The sequence below is a fragment of the Notechis scutatus genome, chromosome 1 (genome assembly GCF_049901735.1).
Source record: "Notechis scutatus isolate UNSWTSFEM ecotype Mainland chromosome 1, rNotScu1.2, whole genome shotgun sequence".
Lineage (NCBI taxonomy): Eukaryota > Metazoa > Chordata > Lepidosauria > Squamata > Elapidae > Notechis > Notechis scutatus.
The window spans coordinates 190,437,535-190,458,693 of record NC_142009.1 but is presented as its reverse complement, the minus strand read 5'-3'; the positions used below and the strand labels follow the sequence as shown (position 1 = coordinate 190,458,693).

The 21,159-nt window shown below is 37.3% G+C and overlaps 1 protein-coding gene across 1 annotated transcript; it reads left to right on the top strand.

Annotated features, from left to right (window-relative positions):
- The first annotated feature begins 221 nt into the window (after window positions 1–221).
- On the top strand, window positions 222–20,103 carry GORASP2 (golgi reassembly stacking protein 2). Its single transcript, XM_026677723.2, has 10 exons — window positions 222–361; window positions 9,874–9,954; window positions 11,479–11,682; window positions 13,199–13,285; window positions 13,675–13,805; window positions 14,070–14,202; window positions 14,385–14,505; window positions 15,013–15,090; window positions 16,936–17,046; window positions 18,576–20,103. Exons 1-10 carry the CDS (start codon window positions 299–301, stop codon window positions 18,935–18,937), a joined length of 1,371 nt encoding a protein of 456 aa, XP_026533508.1. The 5' UTR covers window positions 222–298; the 3' UTR covers window positions 18,938–20,103.
- Window positions 20,104–21,159: the final 1,056 nt, after the last annotated feature.

Genomic DNA, 21,159 nt, shown 5'->3' with positions numbered 1-21,159 from the left:
GGTACGCATGCGCCGCAGCGCTTTCGCCCGGCTCGCCCTTTCGCTCACGCGCCCTGGGTCCAGCAGGGGGCGCTGTCGAGGAACTGCCGCCAGGGAGGCCTGGCGTATCCCAGCGTCGTGCGCAACGAGCGTCCTCTCCCCGCCCCGGCCCGACGGAGTGCCACGTCTTTGGTGCGGCGGGGCAACGTCGGCTGGCTGGCTGGCGCGGGAGGGGCGGTTTCGTCGCGCGTCCGTTTGCGCGCCGAAGAAGCCGCTGCCACCCCTCGGCGCCCTGGTCGTCCGCCGCTGGGCCTGAGCCATGGGCTCGTCGCAGAGCGTGGAGATACCCGGCGGAGGAACCGAAGGCTATCACGTCTTGAGAGTAAGAGCAGGGTGACTCCGGGGAAGGGGGCGAGCGCACGTGGGAAGGCGGTGCACGGAGATGGGGTTCGGGGGGGAAGGAAGAAGGGCATCTGGGCAGACGAAGAGTGCAGGAATGCGGGAATGCCGGGATCGGAGCTGCCTTGGAGCAGCCCGACGGCTACGTCCCACGGGTGACTTCCAAGACCTGCCGGACGTGGAAAGAGAGGCGGGGGGTTTATGACTTTGAGGATCAATTCATCCACAAATATTAATCGTGGGGATGGATATAGCTGCTCTTCCTCCCCCGCCACCTAAACCTTCCCCAAATTACTTTTGCTACTTAGTGCCTCTCTTAAAGGAGGTAAGAGAAACGCAGAAGGAAGTGCCCGGGTTTTTATTTTTGGTTCTTTATATGGGACGGCCGAGGAAAATCGCGTTCCCGTTCCCAATAACTGTGGGCTTGAGCGACTTCGGGGAATGTGTTTCGGCAAGCAAATCTTGCTTGAATCCAGTAAGCTTGGTGCACAGATCTTATTTTCACCAGTTTATCTCATGATGGTCTGTCTCCCTGACCTTGGTTTCCAGCACGGTATTGATTTGGTATTGCCGGAACAAGCCACCCTGTGGGGCAGTGGCATTACTACTTCTCAACCTGCCAATAGTCAAGACTTAGAATAACTTTATTGTCACTTTGGATGCAGGCTTGATCGACACACATTAAAATGAAATGTGGTTGCGTACAGCTCTCAAAGGGTCACCACCTCCAATGTACGCTACATAAAATCTGACCAAAAAAATAAGTACGAAACTATGCATAGAACCACATATATTATGAGTGCATATAAAAGATGTGATGTGCAGTATCTGAATCTCTTCTGTGGAAAAATCAAGGGTCTTGTCACTTCTGCGCTATAAATGTAGTCTGTCTTTCCTGCTTTTGGAGAAATGATTGATTGTTTAATTTAAAAACAGAAGATGAACTTCCAACGCATAATCAGCCAATAAACTTAATCCAGTAGAATTGTGAAATAAGCCATGTTGGCAGTTCAGTTAACTGATGTGTGTTAAGCCATTACACTATTGAAGCATGTTAGCAGATGCAAGTGGAGAATTGATCTCCATTGTCTTAATTTCACATATCCTAAAACATATATAATTTCTGGCAACTTTTTGGGATTCATGTTAGTCCTGTTATATGTTGGTGGAAGTGTTCTTGTTTTGAGTAATATCCCTTATTTTTTAAAAAGCAAGTGTATGATGCAGTTTGAGCAATTTTGTTGTATTTTCTTTAAGTGAATTCCACAAAAATACATGGCAGCTTGTCAGGATGTCAAAACTTACACATTAGTGAGATTTCTTCATTCCATCATCTGATTCCAGAGTTATTACAGTTTTAGTTGGTTCAAATAACTTTTTTCCATTTAAATAAGCATCAAGAGGCAAAAATGTTCAGTAATTTGTTACTTTAACAATTTCTAGGCAAGAGATATGAAATACTTTGTTTAAGAACTGATAAATACCAGAAAGTCTAATCAGGTTGTCAATTACAAGTTCGATCAATTCCAAACTAACAGTAGCCCTAGAGGAAATTTGTGTCAGCTTCTTCTCCATAAACATAATTAGAGATTGGATTTGTGTAGTAGTGCTTCCTTAACATTTTAGTCTACATTGATATACAGCTCTTTTTTTCTCCCACTCAGTCATGTCTGATTCTCAGAGACTGAAAACCTGCAGTTTTCTTGGCAAGGTTTTTCAAAAGCCTTCTTCCTAAAGCCTAAGAGAAAGTCAGTGATGCAAAGTCACCCATCTGGCTTTGTGCCTAAGGTGGGACTAGAACTCAGTCTCCCAGTTGCCAGCCTGGTGCCTTAACCACTACACCAGATGGCTCCAAGATAGAAAATAACTTATACTCTTTGTATTTTAACCGTTGAAGAAATAAAAGGTGACACAAATGAAAAGCAATGCCTCTGTGTCATAGAAACTGTATTAATTGTATTTCTTTTAGGCCATTTATACATCACGTTTTTTCTGATACACTCAAAACAATAAGTTTTTAGAAAGTAATGGAAAAATGCTAAACAGTAAAATACAATAAAACAACAGAATGTATTATATTTAATATGTAAAATATTTACTTAGGTGGCAAAAAAGGTACTTTTTAGGTGAGATAAGGGAGCATATAAATTTAATAATAAATTTCAATATCTTCAAAAATCTTCAAGAGTGAGTTTATTTTTTATAGGCTGGTTTGAAATTTCATGTTTCTCAAAGTCTGTAATTTGTCAACTTTGTTCAACAATGTCATAATTTTGAAAGTACCTGTTTATTTAGAGTGGGCACTTTTCTGATGATCAGGTAGTTTAACACTTGGGAGCGATGAAGAGTGCAGTGTATGTTGTATACCCATTGATTAGAAAGTTAACTATTTACATAGACTCCTTAGGCAGCTATGAGGCAGTTCTTACTGAATAAAAAACATTAGATTATGTATTAAGGTCTCTCATATATAAAGGCATTGGATTTATGGCAATCTGACTTATCTTCTTCCTCCTTTCTCTGATATTTTTTTCCTTGGTCATTCATTTTTCACAGAAATTGATAGTAATGGAAGATACTTTTACTGGGTTTCCCCAGTATGAAATGCTGTAAGACATTCACAATTAAAAAATACTTTTCTACCAGGTAGTAAAGTCATATGATATAGTAAACGCTATTGTTTGAAATCACAATGGGATTTTCTAATGAGCATATTTGTAGGTTCCTTCTTGGTTAGATTGTTATACTGCTAAGTGGCTAAATGGGGTGTGAGTTGCCATCTGTTTGCTACATTCGCAGTTATCCCAATTTTCTCTAACTTAGTTCAGTAACTTATTGACACGCCTAAGGGCAGCATAGCAAATTGCTACTATGAATTGGAGACATAGAATTCAGTCCTTATTTCTGGTTTGTTTGTTTGCATTCTAGTCGTAACATTAAGTAGAGGTACTCCTTACTAGCTGCATTTATTTAGCAAGAAAGCTAGGAGATTCTGCTGTGTTTCAAATTTGACAAACATCACAGTTCTTCACATGAGGGTCAGAACCAGATAGAATTGGCCACATCTTCCATCCAGCATAATCTTTCTTTCCCAATCCGTTTAGCTCTTGAAAGGGAAACTGTATTAGTGCTTGTTTGAAGGCAGTTTTAAAAGTTTCATACAACCTGGGGCCAAATAAATAGTATTTTGAATGCCTTGGATAGAAGCCATCTAGTTCAGGTAAACTCATATACAGTACAGCTTCCCTTTGGATCTCTTGAATCGGTCCAAGGAGATAGGGAAAAGCAAAAAGAAAATACTGCATGGAGCCTCATCAAAGTATCCAGCTTAAGTACTCTGCTTTCAAGCAAATGCCTGAACATGGCTTATGACATTCCTGTTGCCACTTAAGAAGGCATGTGACAGAGGAAGCACCATCTGCATAGTTTAATTTGTATCAGAATATTAACAAATTAAATATTTTTTAAAAAATCAGGAAAAATACTTAGTTACAGGTCAATGAAACAAACTGGGATAGTAGAATGAAGTTAATAACTAGTGGAATATGAAACTTTTGACATCACTTATCCTAAATCTGACCCTGGATCTAGTAGTGACTTTAGATCAGTGGAACTTGGAGTTAGGAAGGACCCATAAAAAGAGGAAAGTCAGACTCATGCATTTCTTATTGGAGATATAGATATGCAGATCTTAAGACTGTGACGGAAAACCTCAAAAAGCAGATGCTTCAAATGTCTGGATTATCTGTCTAGTGTTTCACCTATGCAGATTTATTGAGGAAAATATACATGAATAAATACGTTGGATACAAGAATATATTGCAATATGCAAGAGGAAACAGCATTATATCAGGTTTATACTTAAAATAGTATTAGGTAAAGGTAAAGGTTCCCCTCGCACATACGTGCTAGTTGTTTCTGGCTCTAGTGGGCAATGCTCATTTTCGTTACAAAGCCGAAGAGTCAGCGCTGTCCGAAGACGTCTCTGTGGTCATGTGGTCGACATGGCTAAACACTAAAGGCGCGCGGAACGCTGTTACCTTCCCACCAAAGGTGATCCCTATTTTTCTACTTGCATTTTTACATGCTTTTGAACTGCTAGGTTGGCAGAAGCTGGGACAAGTAACGGGAACTCACTCTGCTACGCAGTGCTAGGGATTCGAACTGCCAACCTTTCTGATTGACAAGCTCAGCGTCTTAGCCATACTGAGCCACCGAGTCCCTTTTAAAATAGTATTATTGGCTGTATATATAATTATCTGTTAGAGGGGAGATGTAAATTAAGTAAATGTTAGATTAAGAATATAAAAGGGGAAATCATGCAGAAGATACATCAGCTAAATGAAATAAAATGTAGTTCATTCTCACATATATTTTGGAAAGATCTGCTAATTAATCTATGACCAAAATAAAAATGTGAGATTGGTTAAACAATTTACAATCTTTTATACAGAATCTATTAGTTCTTTGCCTGTGTACATGTTAAACTAATTTTTCTTAACATTTTTGTCTGTTTTAACTTTTGCAATATAACTTGCATGTTAGTGTTTTTTTTAAAGACACTTTTTGCCTCAGGCAGTGATTTAGAATAAATTCTGTGTGTTTTAAGACCCCAAAGAGACACATAACCTCAGGGAAGTTTGAACTCTTTAGTACATCTAATAGCAATTATGTTAATGGAGAACTAAATCAGAGATTTACAAGGGTTTTTTTTAAAATGTAAGTATTTGCTGTCCTTGTCAAGATCCTTGGTAGCACATTCCATCGTCCTTGTTTGCTTCTGAACAAAGTGATGAAACTTCTCATAGATAACTAGAGGTTATCTAAGGCAGGGGTCGCCAACCTTTTGGACTTCAGGGACCACCAAACTCATAATTTTAAATCCCGCGGACCAGAGCTCCTGGGAAAATCCCCCAAAAAGTCTGCAGGAAAATTCCCCACCCTGTTTTCCTACTGATCAGTCATTCTTTATTTGGGATCGCACAATACTGTCTCCAGCTCCGTTCTCAGGACAAGAGACAGAGAGAGACTTTTGGCTTCATGCAAGGAAAGCAGCAGAAGTCTTTCTCTCCCCCAAACTCCGCCAGAAATGAGTCATTGTGAGACTTGTCATGACATACAGCCAAAAGCAAAAGAAAGAAGCAGCCTGGTGGCCAGACCAGGCACATGGGGTAAGTGAGGCAAGTTCCCCCCCTCCGCTCTTTCCCCCCCTCCCCTCATGTTCCCCCCTCGTATTGTTCACAATGCAAGCGACGCATTGCTTGTGTGTGTTCCCGCACAGCCTGGATTAATTGCCTTGATAGGTGCTTTGGGGGTGACATTTCTCTGCAGACCACCAAAATTTTCTAGCAAACCCCAGTGGTCCCCAGCTCACTGGTTGGCAACCACTGATCTAAAGCATGAATTTAGATATGGCAGTGTTTCTACTGGGTAAGGTAAAAATAAACAAAGAATATATTTATGACATTTAACTACAGAATAGACTAATTATACACATTTCTGCAAATATATTTGGAAAGCAAACTGAGATTGTCATGGTTCATATAGTAATAATAAATTATACACTTATGAACTTTCCATATTACTTACAGCAGGAAAGTATTGTTACCTAAAATTATTTGCATGTTAAATAACCTTTTTGAGATTGAATTTTAGCAATAAGATTCTAGATGATTGTGGGGGGGGGTCCTTTTTTTCTTTTTTATGGCCTGTTTGGTTATAACTCTGGTAGAATGAATGGTACTACAGTACCCTAAAACAGTCAAAAAGCTTTGTGCTGTGAGCCTCGTCAGTGTAAGTGATTTGTTTTCTTGTAACAGTTGGATCTTAGAGCTTTTTCTCTGAAAAAGAAAGTTGTTTCTGAATAGTTCAGTGGAATCTTGTAGCCAATTAAAAAGGAAAGAAGCTCGATCAATTTTAATGGAGGGAACTGAAGCATAGCCTTTAATGCAGACTGTATGCTGAAATGTTTTATTACATTATCTCTCTGCTGAACTATCAAAAAAATTCTGCCTTCAGCATTTTGTAGTTGATAAACTGGTTGCCACTTTTGCAGTCTTTCTCATCAAAAACTCTTCTTAAGCTTTTTGGGTTGAAGGTGATATCCACAGTAGTTTAAATTTTAGGTACTTATGGAATTTTAAAAATTCTAAAATAAGAAAAATGACTTACAAATCCATGTAAGCTATTTGAATTAATCTGTGTTAGTTGTTACTGTCATCTATCAAATTATATATGTAAAACTTACTCACATCTTATAAATCCAGGTCAGTTTTTGTACCGCTACTCTGCCAACTAGAATTTATCAGATGAAGACAAGAGTCTAGATTTTTTTTCCTCTCATGTATTCTTATAATTGCAGATCATCAGATCACATATTTGTGGTTTAAATAAAACTAGAAATTGGATATTAAATCAAATTTTGATTTAATATGTGTGGGATGTGATCTATAAGACAGCAGATGAGAAGGTTAACTCTTCTTCCAAAACTTTGCCTGGAGTAGGTTGATAGTCCTGCTGTTCAGTACACGTAGTCCTCAACTTATGACCACAACTGACCCCCAAAATTTCTGTTGTTAAGTGGGTTTTGCCCCATTTTACGACCTTTCTTGCCACAGTTCTTAAGTGAATCACTTCAATTGTTAAGTTGGAAACACCGTTGTTAAGCTTCTCCATTGACTTTGCTTGTCAGAGGGTCTCAGGACACTGCAACCATCATAAATATGAATCAGTTGCCAAGGATCTGAATTATGATTATATGACCATGGGAATGCTGCAACAATTTAAGCGTGAAAAAGATCATAAGTTCCATTGTAACTTGGAATGGTCACTAAATGAACTGTTGTAAGTTGAGGACTACTTGCATAACAAAAATCTTAAAATAACTCACGAAGAGTATATAGGCAATAATAAATAAAATACAATATTTTAAAACAAATTTAAAAATACATGGTCCTTCTCAAAGTTTAATAGGTCTTCATGGGCTGCATAGTGGCAGAATGCAGCTGAACAGTCTTGTTTAATGGTTCCCTCCCTCCCTGAGGGATTCTTTCCACAAGACCGTTGGTGATCAGACCAATTTGTGGTCAGGTAAAAAACAGAACATGAAGCTTCCCTTTGTTTCCAAATATATCTGCAAATTGGAGCAGTTACAGATAGGGGATGTAGGGAATTGTCTGAATACCACTTTTACCAAACCTTAAAATAGATGATTAACACATGTTATTGTAAAGTAAGGCTTAACAGTTAGGTAGCATATATATGTAAAACAGAACACACACACACACACACACACACACATTGCAGATCCTATCTATCCATTTATCTGTCATTTTTGAATAGTCATCCAATTCCCTGAAAGTGACTCTGGGAAGTGTACATACAGAACTTAATTAAAAAAACAAATGTATAAAAACAACTACACTTAATATAAAAAAAGACATATAAAACAGGAGAAGCTGATAACAAGAATATGGAAGCCATCACAAAATGTCCTCAGTCCTCTGGGATTCCCCAGACCTAATAACATAGCCAGGTCTTGAAGGACTTGGACAATGTTGAGAGGGATGGATAATCTTCCAGGGAGTGGAAGTAAGTGATGTGGCAAAGAAGGCCCACCTCCTGGGACTTTATCCACCTGACGAAGTTCCCTGACAAATGGGACTTGCAGTACGGCTTCTCTGTCAGGCCTGATTGGGCAGGCAGATGTAATCTGGGAAAGCCAGTTCCTCAGCTAAACCAGGCTTATGCCATGAAGGGCTTTAAATATCAAAGCCAACACCTGGAATTGGACCCAGAAGCAGACTGGCACCAATGCAGCTTGCAGAAGAGAGGTATATGATAATCTTCGACAATTGAGCCCAAAATTTCTGGTGCTAAGCAAGACATCTGTTAAGTGAGTTTTGCCCCATTTTGTGATCTTTCTTGGCACAGTTCTTAAGCAAATCATTGAAGTTGTTGAGTTAGTAACACAATTGTTAAGTTAAATGGGCTTCCCCTATGTGCCAGTTATCAAATGTCCTAATTTTAATCATGTGACCATGGGGATGCTGCATCACACAGTTGTAAGTGTGAAAAACTTTTTTCAGTGCCGTTGTAACTTTGAACGGTCACTAAATGAATGTTTGTAAATCAAGGACTACCTGTAATGTATACAGATAAAGGATCGTAAAAAGGGGCACTACTCAGTTAATAGCTGTCTTGCTTAGCTACAGAAATTTGGGGTTCCATAGCTTTATGATTGTGATGAAATATAGTTCCAGCAAAATAACCGTAAAAGAACTAAATGATATCCCCAAAGAGATTTGTAGATAGCTGTATATACATATTATTAATTAATGACATTAAAAACATCTTTAGTTATTAGACTTCAGGATCTCAGAAAGGTCTCAGGCTTTTGTGTTTAACTGAAAAGAAAGAAAGCAGTCATTTGTTTTTCTCAATAGTTTTTTTAAAAACTATTGTTATAATTTTGTTATAATTTTGTCTTGTTATAATTTTGATACCTTGCAGATTTCTTGTTTAAGCTATCTTCCTCAAGTACTGTACTTATTGAAAATAACCTGATCTCTAGATAATCACAGGAAATAGATAACTGTGTACTGTGAACCAGAGAGGAGTGTGGGAAAGCAAAGATACATAGCAACTACCTGCAATTCCTTAAACCAAAGGTGTTGTTTCCTTGAGTTACGGTGCAGCTATGCAAGGCAGCTATACAATCTTGATACAAGATGGAACCAATTTAATGAGTCACAGAAAGATACTCCCTTTTCATCTGTATTCACATTTTTGCCTCAAATCCAAAAATTGCAGGTCTAGTGTCTGTAAATTTGTTTTTGTTCTGTTCATTTCTGTTCGGCTCTAAGCTGTTTAGCCAACCTGTTAATGGAATTTCCTTTTGAGCTATTACTACTTTTAACTGTGATATTTAAAATATGATATACATATTTGCCATTTATCTTACTTTTTATTATATTTTACCATTTTATTAGGAACTCTAGCTTTCTGTGCTATTAATAGCTGTTTATTTCATAGCTATAATCTTGTTCTTATTTTTTTAAAAATAATAACTGTAATACTTCTTACCATGTGTAATGTAGCTGTGTTCAAAACAAATTTGTAGGTGAATTCATAGTAATAGACCTTTTTGTGCAGAGATTGGCTTGTATATTTTGAGAAAAGGCTCACACAATCAGAAACTTTGGAAAGTTATTGAAACCTCATTTCAAAGACTGCAGCCCTTAAATTGCAATTGCCTATGTGACAACTGGATTTCCTAAGACACATCCACAGTTAACAGGACTTGTTATCTGTTATTTCCAAGAGTTGACATATATTTGTCTTTTTAAATTGGTTCGACTCCCTAAAAGTTTGTTTCAACTTTGGCTTTAATTAATGACAGCATTTATGGTTTTTATTAAGGTTTGGGAATGATAGCGCTGCGGTTGCTACTGATTATTGATTATTATTATTTTCCATGTAATGTTTATGTTCTAGGTGCAAGAAAATTCACCAGGACATAGAGCTGGATTGGAGCCATTCTTTGATTTTATTGTTTCTATTAATGGTTCCAGGCTGGTAAGTAAATCCCCAAAGTAAAACTTACGGGTACCTGAAAACACAAATCCAGATTTATAACTTTAGAATACAATGTTATGTAGTTATGTGGGGAGGGAAGGTAATAAACTTTTCCCAGTTGAAAAGAGCTCCTGACTTAGGAAAAATAATTTGAGACTTGGTTGTACAAGCAAATCTGTTTCCTCTGGGAAGTTTAGCTGGTAAAAGGAAACACATTGTTCCAGGCATAGATTCCTGTGATACAAAATTCCTGCTGATGGGTTGTTGATGAAAGAAGAAATAGGCTGTTTTCTTTAAGTTTGGTTTAATTCCTACCTTGGCACCTGTTATATGAATTGGTTATATGATGAATGAAGGCAAATAAATATATGTGTCCCAGGATAATGTTGCAGTATCCAATCTGAGTCAGTTATTGGGACGAGAGATTTAGTCTTCCAAGCTTTCGGACTGGTGCTGGAACCCATCCTCAGGAAACTTTTTTTCCAAGAAGCAAAAGAAGTCCTGTGAGGATGGGCTCCAGGACGAGTCTGGAAGCTCGGAAGGCTAAACCCCCTGCTCCTGGTGGCCGACCCAGATCAGATCCTGAGAGGACAAGATTATGGTACCTGGGTTTGCCATGCCTTTTGAAACACAGGTAGTCCTCAAATTATGATCACAATTGAGCCCCAAATTTTGGTTGCTAAGTGAGAGATAGGTTGTGTGAGTTTTGCCCCATTTGCCACAGTTACTAAGTGAATTTCTGTGGTTAATTAGTAACCAGGTTGTTAAGTGAATCTGGCTTCCCTATTGCCTTTGCTTGTCAAAAAATTGCCAACGGTGATCACATGACCTTGGGACATCGTAAATATGAAACAGTTGTCAAGCACCTGAATTTTGATTGCATGATTATGGGGCTGCTACAAAGGCTGTAACTCTGAAAAACGGTCATCAGTCACTTTTTTCAGTGCCATAGTAACTTTGAACAGTCACTAAATGAACTTTTGTAAGTTGAGGATTTTCTGTGCCATGTATGAAATCCCTGGCTTCTCCACTTCAGCTGTGAAATGTATATGCATGGTTGAGGTACATATTAAGTGTGATTGGCCAAAAAAACACTGGTTTTTCAGAAAGTTTTTAAAAACTGTCCGATTTCCTGGGTCTGGGGATCGGGAGGTTAGTTGGAGTATCGTTAATTTATTGTTGATTAGTGTTGTCCAGTCTATATGCAGATGCTGAGGGAAAGTTAATACATTGCATATGGTTTGTTCTGAGGAACAAATAGTTGTTAGAAGAGGATGATTAATGCTTCTGCTCTTATAATTTTAATCATCTTCTTCAAACAACTATTCTAACGATGCTTCTGTCCATTTTGAAAGTTGAAAGTTGGGTACAATAGGAAAGGCTTAAGTTTAATGCTAGGAATGCACAAAATGTCCTATCCAAAATGTTTTTCTATCAAGTACTTTGAAATGTTGATATATTGCCATAGTGTGAGCATAGCTGCAAATGAGATTAGCGAATTTCTTATCTTTATACCTTCCTTAGAATAAAGACAATGACACGCTGAAGGACCTGTTGAAAGCCAATGTGGAAAAGCCTGTTAAGATGCTGGTCTATAGCAGCAAAACCCTGGAGATCCGAGAGACATCCGTAACCCCCAGCAACATGTGGGGAGGGCAGGGCTTGCTGGGCGTGAGCATTCGGTTTTGCAGCTTTGATGGCGCCAATGAGAATGTGTGGCACGTGCTGGTAAGTAGAAGCTCTTTTTTTTTTTTTTTTTTAAAGAGAACAAATTCATTTTGTGTGGAGAATCTTCTGGCTTTAACTTCCTTTTGTCTATGTGCTTCCAATAAGAATTCACCCAAAGTGGCACAGAAAAAAAAATCAGTTGCATATCTCTCCCTTACTGCACTTTTTTCATTAAATTAAAATCTGTATCCATAAAAAAAGTGAGATGGCTATCATAAAGTCTGTTGCATATCTAGAAATAAAGCTTTTCTATATGTTTCTGGTGGGTATTTTTTTAAAAACTAGGAAGAGATAACATTCACCAAGACAGCAATGCATTTCATAAAATGGGATTTGCCCCTTTCTCTCCAGAACTGCAATCAATGTGCAAATATTTTTGTACATACCTCTATATACACATTTTCAACTACTTCTCTATCTTGAAGACAGTGCATTTTTTTCCTGAAGTACACATTTCATTTGTTAAGGAAACTGAAAAATACTTTAGTGGTTATATGGCCAAAGTCATATATTAATTCCTAGGCTTTCATTTTCTCTCTTTTTCTCCCCTCCCTCCAAATATAAACTAACAATACCAGAATAACAGAGTTGGAAAGGACCTTTGGAGGTCTTCTAGTCCAGGGGTCGCAAACCGTTTGGACCTCAGGGACCACCAAATTCATAATTTTAAATCCTGCAGACCAGAGACCTTGGGAAAATCCCCAAAAAAGTCTGCAGGAAAATTCCCCACCCCATTTTCCTACCGATCGATCATTCTTTATTTGGGATCACAGGATACCGTCTCCAGCTCCATTCTCAAGGGGAGAGAGAGAGAGAGAGACTTTCGGCTTCATGCAAGGAATGCAGCAGAAGCAGCAGAAGTCTTTCTTTCTCTCCCCTAAACTCCGCCAGAAATGAGTCTTTGTGAGACTTGTCACACCAACACAGCCTCTTGGAGCAGGATGCTTTGCAGGGTCCCAAAGACTTATTCTGGCGGAGTTTGGGGGAGAGAAAGAAAGACTTTTGCTACTTTCCTTGCGTGCAGCCAAAAGCAGAAGAAGAAAGAAGTGGAGAGAAGCAGACCAGTGGCCAGGCGAGGCGCGTGGGGCGAATGGGGCAAGTTCCTCTCTCTGCCTTTTTCTTCTCACTACCTCATGTTGTTCACATGAGGTAGTGAGAAGAGCAACACAAGCAACACAAACCATGTGTTCTCGCACAGCCTGGATTAATTGCTTTGGGGTGTACATTGGGGGTGACATTTCTCTGCAGACCACCAAAATTTTCTTGCAGACCACCAATGGTCCCCGGCCCACTGGTTGGCAACCACTGTTCTAGTCCAACCCCCTGCTCAACAAGATACCTATACCATTTCAGACAAATGGCTGTCCAATCTCTTCTTACAGTGTGCATGTGACCATGTAGTCTTCAGTAGTTGAACTTGATTTGAGAGTTTTTAATTTTTTAATCTATCTTTTGTACTTTTCTTGGTCTGGTTAAGGCATTTACTTTTTGAAAAAAATTTATGTCTTGTAATTAGGAAGTTGAACCAAATTCTCCTGCTGCAATTGCAGGTCTTAGACCTCATAGTGACTACATCATTGGGGCAGATACTGTCATGAATGAGGTAAATACGTTATTTATTTTAAAAAATCAAGATTCTGGCTGTTTTAAACTGAACTCAGGTTGCTCATAATTATTTGCAGTTGGCTTTGTGATAAGCATTGTTGAGCTTTATTTTTGAGCAGACATACATAACTTAGAAATTAATATTTATTATTAATTTAAAGATGAGCAGAAAGAACAAGTGAAAACAGCAGGGAAAGTTTATTTTGGAATTTGTGCATGCATGCATTTTTTATTTTTACTTATCAATAGCAATAAACTAATGAATGTTCTCATCTGCTAAAATGAGCATTTCAGCTCATTCTGAATTTCAGAACATTAAAATAAAATAAATAAAATACAGTTGATTAAAATTAATTGAAGTGCCAACTAAATATGTTTTTTCCTTAGTCTGAAGATTTATTCTCTCTCATTGAAACACATGAAAGCAAGCCATTAAAACTTTATGTATACAATACTGATACTGATAATTGCCGAGAAGTCATTATTACTCCAAATACTGCATGGGGTGGAGAGGGAAGGTAAGTTGATTTTGTTCAAAGAGATATGAAATGTGATTAAACTGATCATTTTGGTACTGCTTCTGGGTAGTTTCCATCCAGTCAGATATGTACCAAACTGGGAAGATGCAATGACAATGTAAATATTTTTCATAGGCTTAATTTATGTTAAGTATTTCAAGATATATTGCTTACCCATGAACTCCCATTTGCATTTTGAACAGACAGAATATATGAGGAATAATTTGCTAGTGTGGTTCTGTTTCTCTTTCTTTGTATTTAAAGCCTAGGATGTGGCATTGGCTACGGATACCTGCATCGAATACCTACTCGCCCTTTTGAAGAGGGAAAGAAAATTTCTCTTCCTGGGCAGTTGTCCAGTACACCTATTAGTCCACTCAAAGATGGCTTCACAGAAGTAAGTTGTCATCCTTTTCTTTTGCAGCCTATAGTGTGACTCTCCCAACCACTTCTGGTGGAATAATATTCCTGTTTTGTAACATTATTCCTAAACGTGTGTTCTTTTCTAATCATTTATTTCTTGTAACATCCTATACAAAGCAGCAGATCTCTGATAAAATAAGTGTTCTTTTTAACCAGGTGCAACTGTCTTCAGTTAATCCCCCTTCTTCATTGCCACCTGGAACTACAGGAGTAGAACAAGGCTTGGCTGGTCTTTCCATTAACACAACTCCTGCTGTCCCTAACGTGCTCAGTACAGGTTTGTCTTTTGTGTAATCCTAATACCAGTGTTCTGTTTTCTAAATGTAATTATATCAGGGGTAAGTGACAGTCTATTTAATTTACATGTCAGGTACACTAATGTGCTGTGTAGCTACAAAATGGCACATTACTGGAGGGCTGGGTGGAGAAGGGTCTGGTTCTTGAGGAAGAGGGCAGATATTAAAATCTCAGTTTCTGTAAATAGAATTCTGCCATCTTTATTCTGGTTTTTGTTGGTTTTTGTTTACTGCTAGTCTTGTGAACCTGTAGTAATTTGATTCTGAGGGTGGGCTTGTTTTTTAATTTATTTTCAACATTGAGAGACATGCTCTGGCACAAAAGGATCCTAATCTCTGATATCTCTATCTTAAAAAAATAATAAAGATTTTTCCTGGAAAACTACAGAAGCTACTTTTAAGGTAGATAGGTTGGGCTAAGTCTAGAAATTTTGCTGGATATGTTCAAAATAGCATTTGAAAAATAACATGGCTTGATTTTTCATTAGGTGTTCCTACAGTACCATTATTGCCTCCCCAAGCAAATCAGTCTCTTCCTCCAATTAATTCAGCAGCTCCGTTACCAGGTATGAGATATAAATATGGATGAACATTATTATGTGTAATAGTGAAAAGGATGTTTTTCAAATACAGTGGATATAAAAAGTCTACAACCTCCCTATTAAAATGCCAATTTTTTGAGGTGTAAAAAAGTCAGACCAAGATAAATCACTTCAGAACTTTTTCCACCTTTAATATTCTGAAGTGATTTATCTTGATCTGATTTGTTTACATTTCAAAAACCTGACATTTTTAACAGGGGTATATATTCACTGTAGAAAACAGTCTGAATTTTTTTTCTTCATTAACTACTGCACCTTTTAAAAATATTTGAATTGTGTTGTATCATTGGTTAATCTTCAGACACAGTTCCAAGAACATAGTTTTAGTAGTAAATCTTCATTTGTTTATATCGAAGAGATGATGTAAGAATATCCTGAGAAGTAGAAGCCAAATCAGTTATGTTAATTTTATTTCAGTTAATATGTATGTGGCTAAATATACAATTTCAATAAATTGAAAACCATCTTTTTATAGATAATTATAAATTAAAATGTAAAAAATATATATTTTCATTCCGTCTTATATGAATATAGAGACCAGTTCATTAAAGGCACCAGGCTAGAAACCGGGAGACTGAGTTCTAGTCCCACCTTAGGTACAAAGCCAGTTGAGTGACTTTGAACTAGTTAGTCTCTCTCAGCCTTAGGCAGTGACAAACCACTTGCAAAAAATCTTGCCATGAAAACTGCAGGGAATAATCCATGCAGTTGTCAGGAGTCAACACTTACTTAAAGGCAAATATACACACACATTTGCGCATACCCAGACATGATATGAATATACCAGAACCAAGATAGTCTTATTTTAAGAATTTTTTTAAATAAAACATTCCATAGTCTGTTTAGTACACAATTCACTTGATATCTTATTTATATGAGCCCTAAAAGAGAATCTGACATGAAATGAACTTTTCAATAGCAAGCTGTCTTTTTCAACCCAAACTCTTTGTGAAGTTCATTTGTTTAAAAATGAGTTCATACAAGACAAAAACAATTAAAAATTAAGTATAATGACTATTTACCTCAAGGTTAGCGCTAAAGACCTTGCCTGACTGGATTACCTCCAAAGCGGTCCAAACTAGATGAGGATATTTTAACAGTTTTTGACTGAGCATCTTTGCACAATCTTAATACATACTATAGTGTCTGCCTTTGAAATTAAATGTATAGTCTCAGCAAATTAGTGCAGGTTAGAATTTACAATTTAAAGGAAAATTCTGTATAACTGGAAAGCCTTATGTGAGGACTATTTCAAATATTCCAAAAAGACAGAGATGGCCTTTTGCCCTAACATGACAAAAGCAAATAGAAATGGGAACTGGGAACTGAAAGGGAAAGAACTGCACTGGTGTAGCAAACCTATAAGACTATTGGAAATACTTCACAGTTTATGAGTAGCAAGACCTTTGCTCCTTGCCTATCGGTAACATTTGGTGCAGGATTTATATGCATTTTTGAAAATCATAGAAGAACCGTTCTCTGAAAAGATTGCTTAAAGATATATAATACAAAGTATTATAGAAAAATGGCACTCACTGTCTATAGGTGTCTCTTTTGTCATTAAGACTGCTTCTTAATACATTATGTGACGGAAGGAAGTACATGCTGGTTATTTTCATCTATGCCCATTCCTTGAAGTGATACACATGACCAAGGATATCTCCTGGATATCCATGTGTCTAATGTTCTCTCTTCAACATATTGTGATTGTTTTTGACTCAAAGTGTTCCCCCAATAAATGTCACTTTTCTTTTTTCTGCTTCTGCAAGTAATATGAACCTCTGAAATTTAGCATTTTGTTTTTATTAGGACTGATGGCTTTACCTGCTGGACTTCCCAACCTGGGGAACATCCCTAACTTGAATTTACCTGCTCCGCATTTAATCCCTGGTCCTGGATTAGTAGACATTGGGCAACCTGGTAAGTTTTGATAAATTTCTGAACTGACTTCTGATGACTCAATCTCATGATTTTAGTTCAGCCCAATTGCACATGACTTTATGTAATCACTAAATTATCTTAAGCTTATAATAAATGAAGTAAGGCTTTCATGTGTTTGCCTGTAGCACAGTTTAATTCAGTATCGTAACATTTAGACCCCATTCAGGTGAAGAAAAAACCCCGAAATCCTGAGAAAGGGGGATGCTTTTTTCTTATTTTTCTTGCAGTCCCAACACTACTGTGCATTATTATATAATTTGTGTCCCTAGCTTCTTCCAAAAATTGCTGCCACTGTATAATTGATATGGAAAAGGGAAATAAATAGATGGAGATTAACTGTTTCATATTTTAATTTAATGTTAATTATATTTAAATTTAAATTATTTTAAGTTAAATTTAGTTTCTATTCTTGTTCTGTTTGGAGTGCCACCTCACCTGCTAATCAGGATGCTCTTGTATGCTGAAAATTAAAACTAGATTTGACATCAACTAACAACAACCATCATGTCATATTTTATTGGCACACTTGAGAATAGAAAGTAATGTTAAATCTTTTTGATGCATTATTATCAGTGGTACAATATTACTGTGAAATAAAAGACTTCCTATGTAAATGCAAAGTACACTACTACATTTTCTGCATAAAAATGCAAAAAGCTCTGTGAACCCTGGCATATAAATTGATTTTTTATATTCAAGTCATTTTCCTGAAATCTTCATGAATAGATATTGGATGGGACAGAATTCAGAGGACCGTAAAACAGAATCATATGCCCTTTAGTTTGTCTGCATGTTTTTGGCTAATGGTTGTTTATTCATTTGGACTCTATAAGCTGCAAAAACGAATGTGATTTTTCTGAGGGGGGGCGATTCTTATATGAAATACCTGTGCCATAAGAAGTTAACAGCAGTCTTAAAGCTTTGCTGTGTTCCAATTAATATGAGACCTGGCTATCTCTATAGACAACAAAGAGTCCTTAGGTGGTGGGCCATGATCCTTTAAGAGTCATGAGGAACTTTTAATATAAAAGTAATAACATTTTTGCTTCTTGCTCACACAAAGCAAATTGATGGCAGAAAGTTGTTTTACTATTTCTTCCAATGAAATGATTTTTTAAAATTAACTTGGAAGGTCCTCTCAATATTTCATATCATAGATGGATTAAATGATTACAAGTTTATTTCTTGCCCAATCTTAACCCTAAAGAAATAATAAGTATACTAGCTATCAGACATCCATTTATTATTTTAGGAGGAAATGGAACTGCAAAATTTGAGAACCTCCAGAAAATTAATCTCTGTAGTAGAAAGATCTTGCTCAGGATACACATCTGTAGGGACCCTTATGGAAAGCGTCTTCCCTTTGGTTCATTGTATATATCCCCACCATCTTCCTTGCAATATGCAGATGCAGTATAGAATTGTAAAATTTACAAATAACAATGCTCTGTAGACTAATAGCTTACACAAGTAGACTGCAAGCTTGTTTTGTCTTCTGATGTTCTTAGGATTGCCACCACTTCCTTCCTTGCCTCCAGTCAACCTGTCTGGAATTGCACCTCTGTCGCCGGAATTCCTTGCCAAGTTCCCATTGGTCAATGAGATGCCCACTCTGCCTACAGATCTGTTGTCTTCTGTTCCCATCACAACAAGCTTCCCTGCAAATCCTGGCACGACTGTAAATGTGGAACAAACCTCTGCACTCATTCTGGATATGGCTGTTCCTCCTCCCCCCATGGTTACTACTGATGCTTCTAATGCTCCCGCTGTCAAGGCATTGTCTCGTGAAGACAGAGGAGATGGGATAACTTCCTTCAGTGAAAAGCCAGCACCCTCGGTCACGGATACGGCTGTGTCTGAATCATCATAACTTCAACTAATTGGTTGGATTGGGGTTGATATATTTATTCAACAACAATATATGCAAACTATCATTACTTTCATGCTAGTTTGTATTTTGTTGTCAGAGTTCTTGTAAATATACGGAAGGTGACTTAAGGGTCCAGATTTTTACAATGGGTTTGGTGTAGGGTAGAGAAAGGGGAAGGAACTGCTTATATTTAAAAAAAAAGAATAATAAAAAGGAAATATCAAGGTAGGGTATGCAGGTGTCCGCTGCCAAAATTGAGGATTTTTTTTAAAAAAGTGTAATCTGACTTCAGTAGGCTTTCTTGCTTACTTTCCGCCCCACAAATTTGCTTCTCTTAGAAATGAGCAAGTAATTCATGCTTGTAGTATATGAAAACTTTTTTTCTTGTATTTTGCAAGAATTAGAATTTTGGTAATACATTGTGAGGGGATAAAAGTATTTACTTTTTCCAAGTTGTACATTTTAGCAGTATAAAGATCTTCAAACTAGAGCTGTTTTATTAAAAACTCCAGAACACGACTTGTAAATTCAGCCTCATTTTAAAATCTGCCCGTTTGCAGATCTTTCTGTTGAGCTACTGCCCTTTTTACCTAAACCTAGCCTCTGCTACTTTGCTTTATAAGCCCACTGTCAAAAGTATTGTGAAGAAAGCAAAAGGAAACCTTATAATGTTGGACATGGCTCAAAAAACAGGAAGATGAAATTTTTGACCTTTTTTTTTGTAAAACAAGTTGTATTGAAGGAGCTTCCATAATGGCAATAAATTCTGAGGGTTTTAATCATTCGGTGAGCATATTATTAAAACTGAACAGGAGTAAATACACAATTGTAACACAGTTTTGGAATGAAAAACATTTCACAGGCACATACATTATTTTCAATTTCTGGAAGGACACAGTTCTTCAATTCTACAGAAAATATTTATTTTATTTTTTTAAAAAAAGCTTAATTGTGGCCCAGCTATTAGCAAATTAGATGTTATACCATATACCATTCAGCTTCAAATTCAATTCTGTGATTATTCAGTATTGGCCTTGAGCAAGGAGCCTTAGGTTAATTGAATCCAGATAGTTAATACATACTTTTAAATATGTATATTGTTGAAAAATTGGCTTTCCTTTTCATGTAATTTTGGAGTTCTAAATCAAATATTAAACATGTCAACATGTATATGACTTTCTAGTTGTTACCGCCCCTCCAGAAGTTTAATTTTAAAATCTCAGGTGAATGGAAGGCTATCTTAAGATTCTGTAGGCAAGAACTTTGTTCAATGACTCTGTTTTGCTCATACGTAATTATGTGCATAACACTTGACAGCTTAGTCTCTTGAAAGCATTACTTAAGAGATGGTATCTATTTCCTATCCTGGTGGGAGAAAGAGGAAGAGTAGTCTGGCTTTCCATTATTCCTGATCCTATCAAAGGGATCCATTGTAGTGGTAATGCACCCTCACATCTGAGAGCAGAGATCATTGCCAAGATCATGACTAGCTCTGAAAAGCAGAAAATGGAGTACAGTGTGTTCTGCCAACAACAGGTACAGTAAATGGCTCTCCAACATTAACAGATGTAGTATGCTTCCATTTTAAGTGTAATATTTCCTTCCTACTAGAAAAATGATGATATTCGTGTTTATTCAAAAGACAGGTTCAAACAGCTTATGCCCCAAGGTATTTGTGGAATATCGATCTTAATATGGCATTGCAGGTTTGATATACGCTGCTCAAAAAAATAAAGGGAACACAAAAATAAGACATCCTAGATCTGAATGAATGAAATATTCTTATTAAATGCTTTGTTCATTACATAGTTGAATGTGCTGACAACAAAATCACACAAAAATTATCAATGGAAATCGAATTTAGCAACCCATGGAGGTCTGGATTTGGAGTTACACTCAAAATTAAAGTGGAAAAAAACACTACAGACTGATCCAACTTTGATGTAATGTCCTTAAAACAAGTCAAAATGAGGCTCAGTAGTGTGTGTGGTCTCCACGTGCCTGTATGACCTCCCTACCAGGAGCTCAGGTGAAAGCACCGCCAGCATTCAAAAGTGACCAAACCATCAGCCAGAAAGCATAGGAACTGAGAAGTGGTCTGTGGTCACCACCTGCAGAACCACTCCTTTATTGGGGATGTCTTGCTGTCTGCCTATGCTTTCCACCTGTTGTCTATTCCATTTGCACAACGGCGTGTGAAATTGATTGTCAATCAGTGTTGC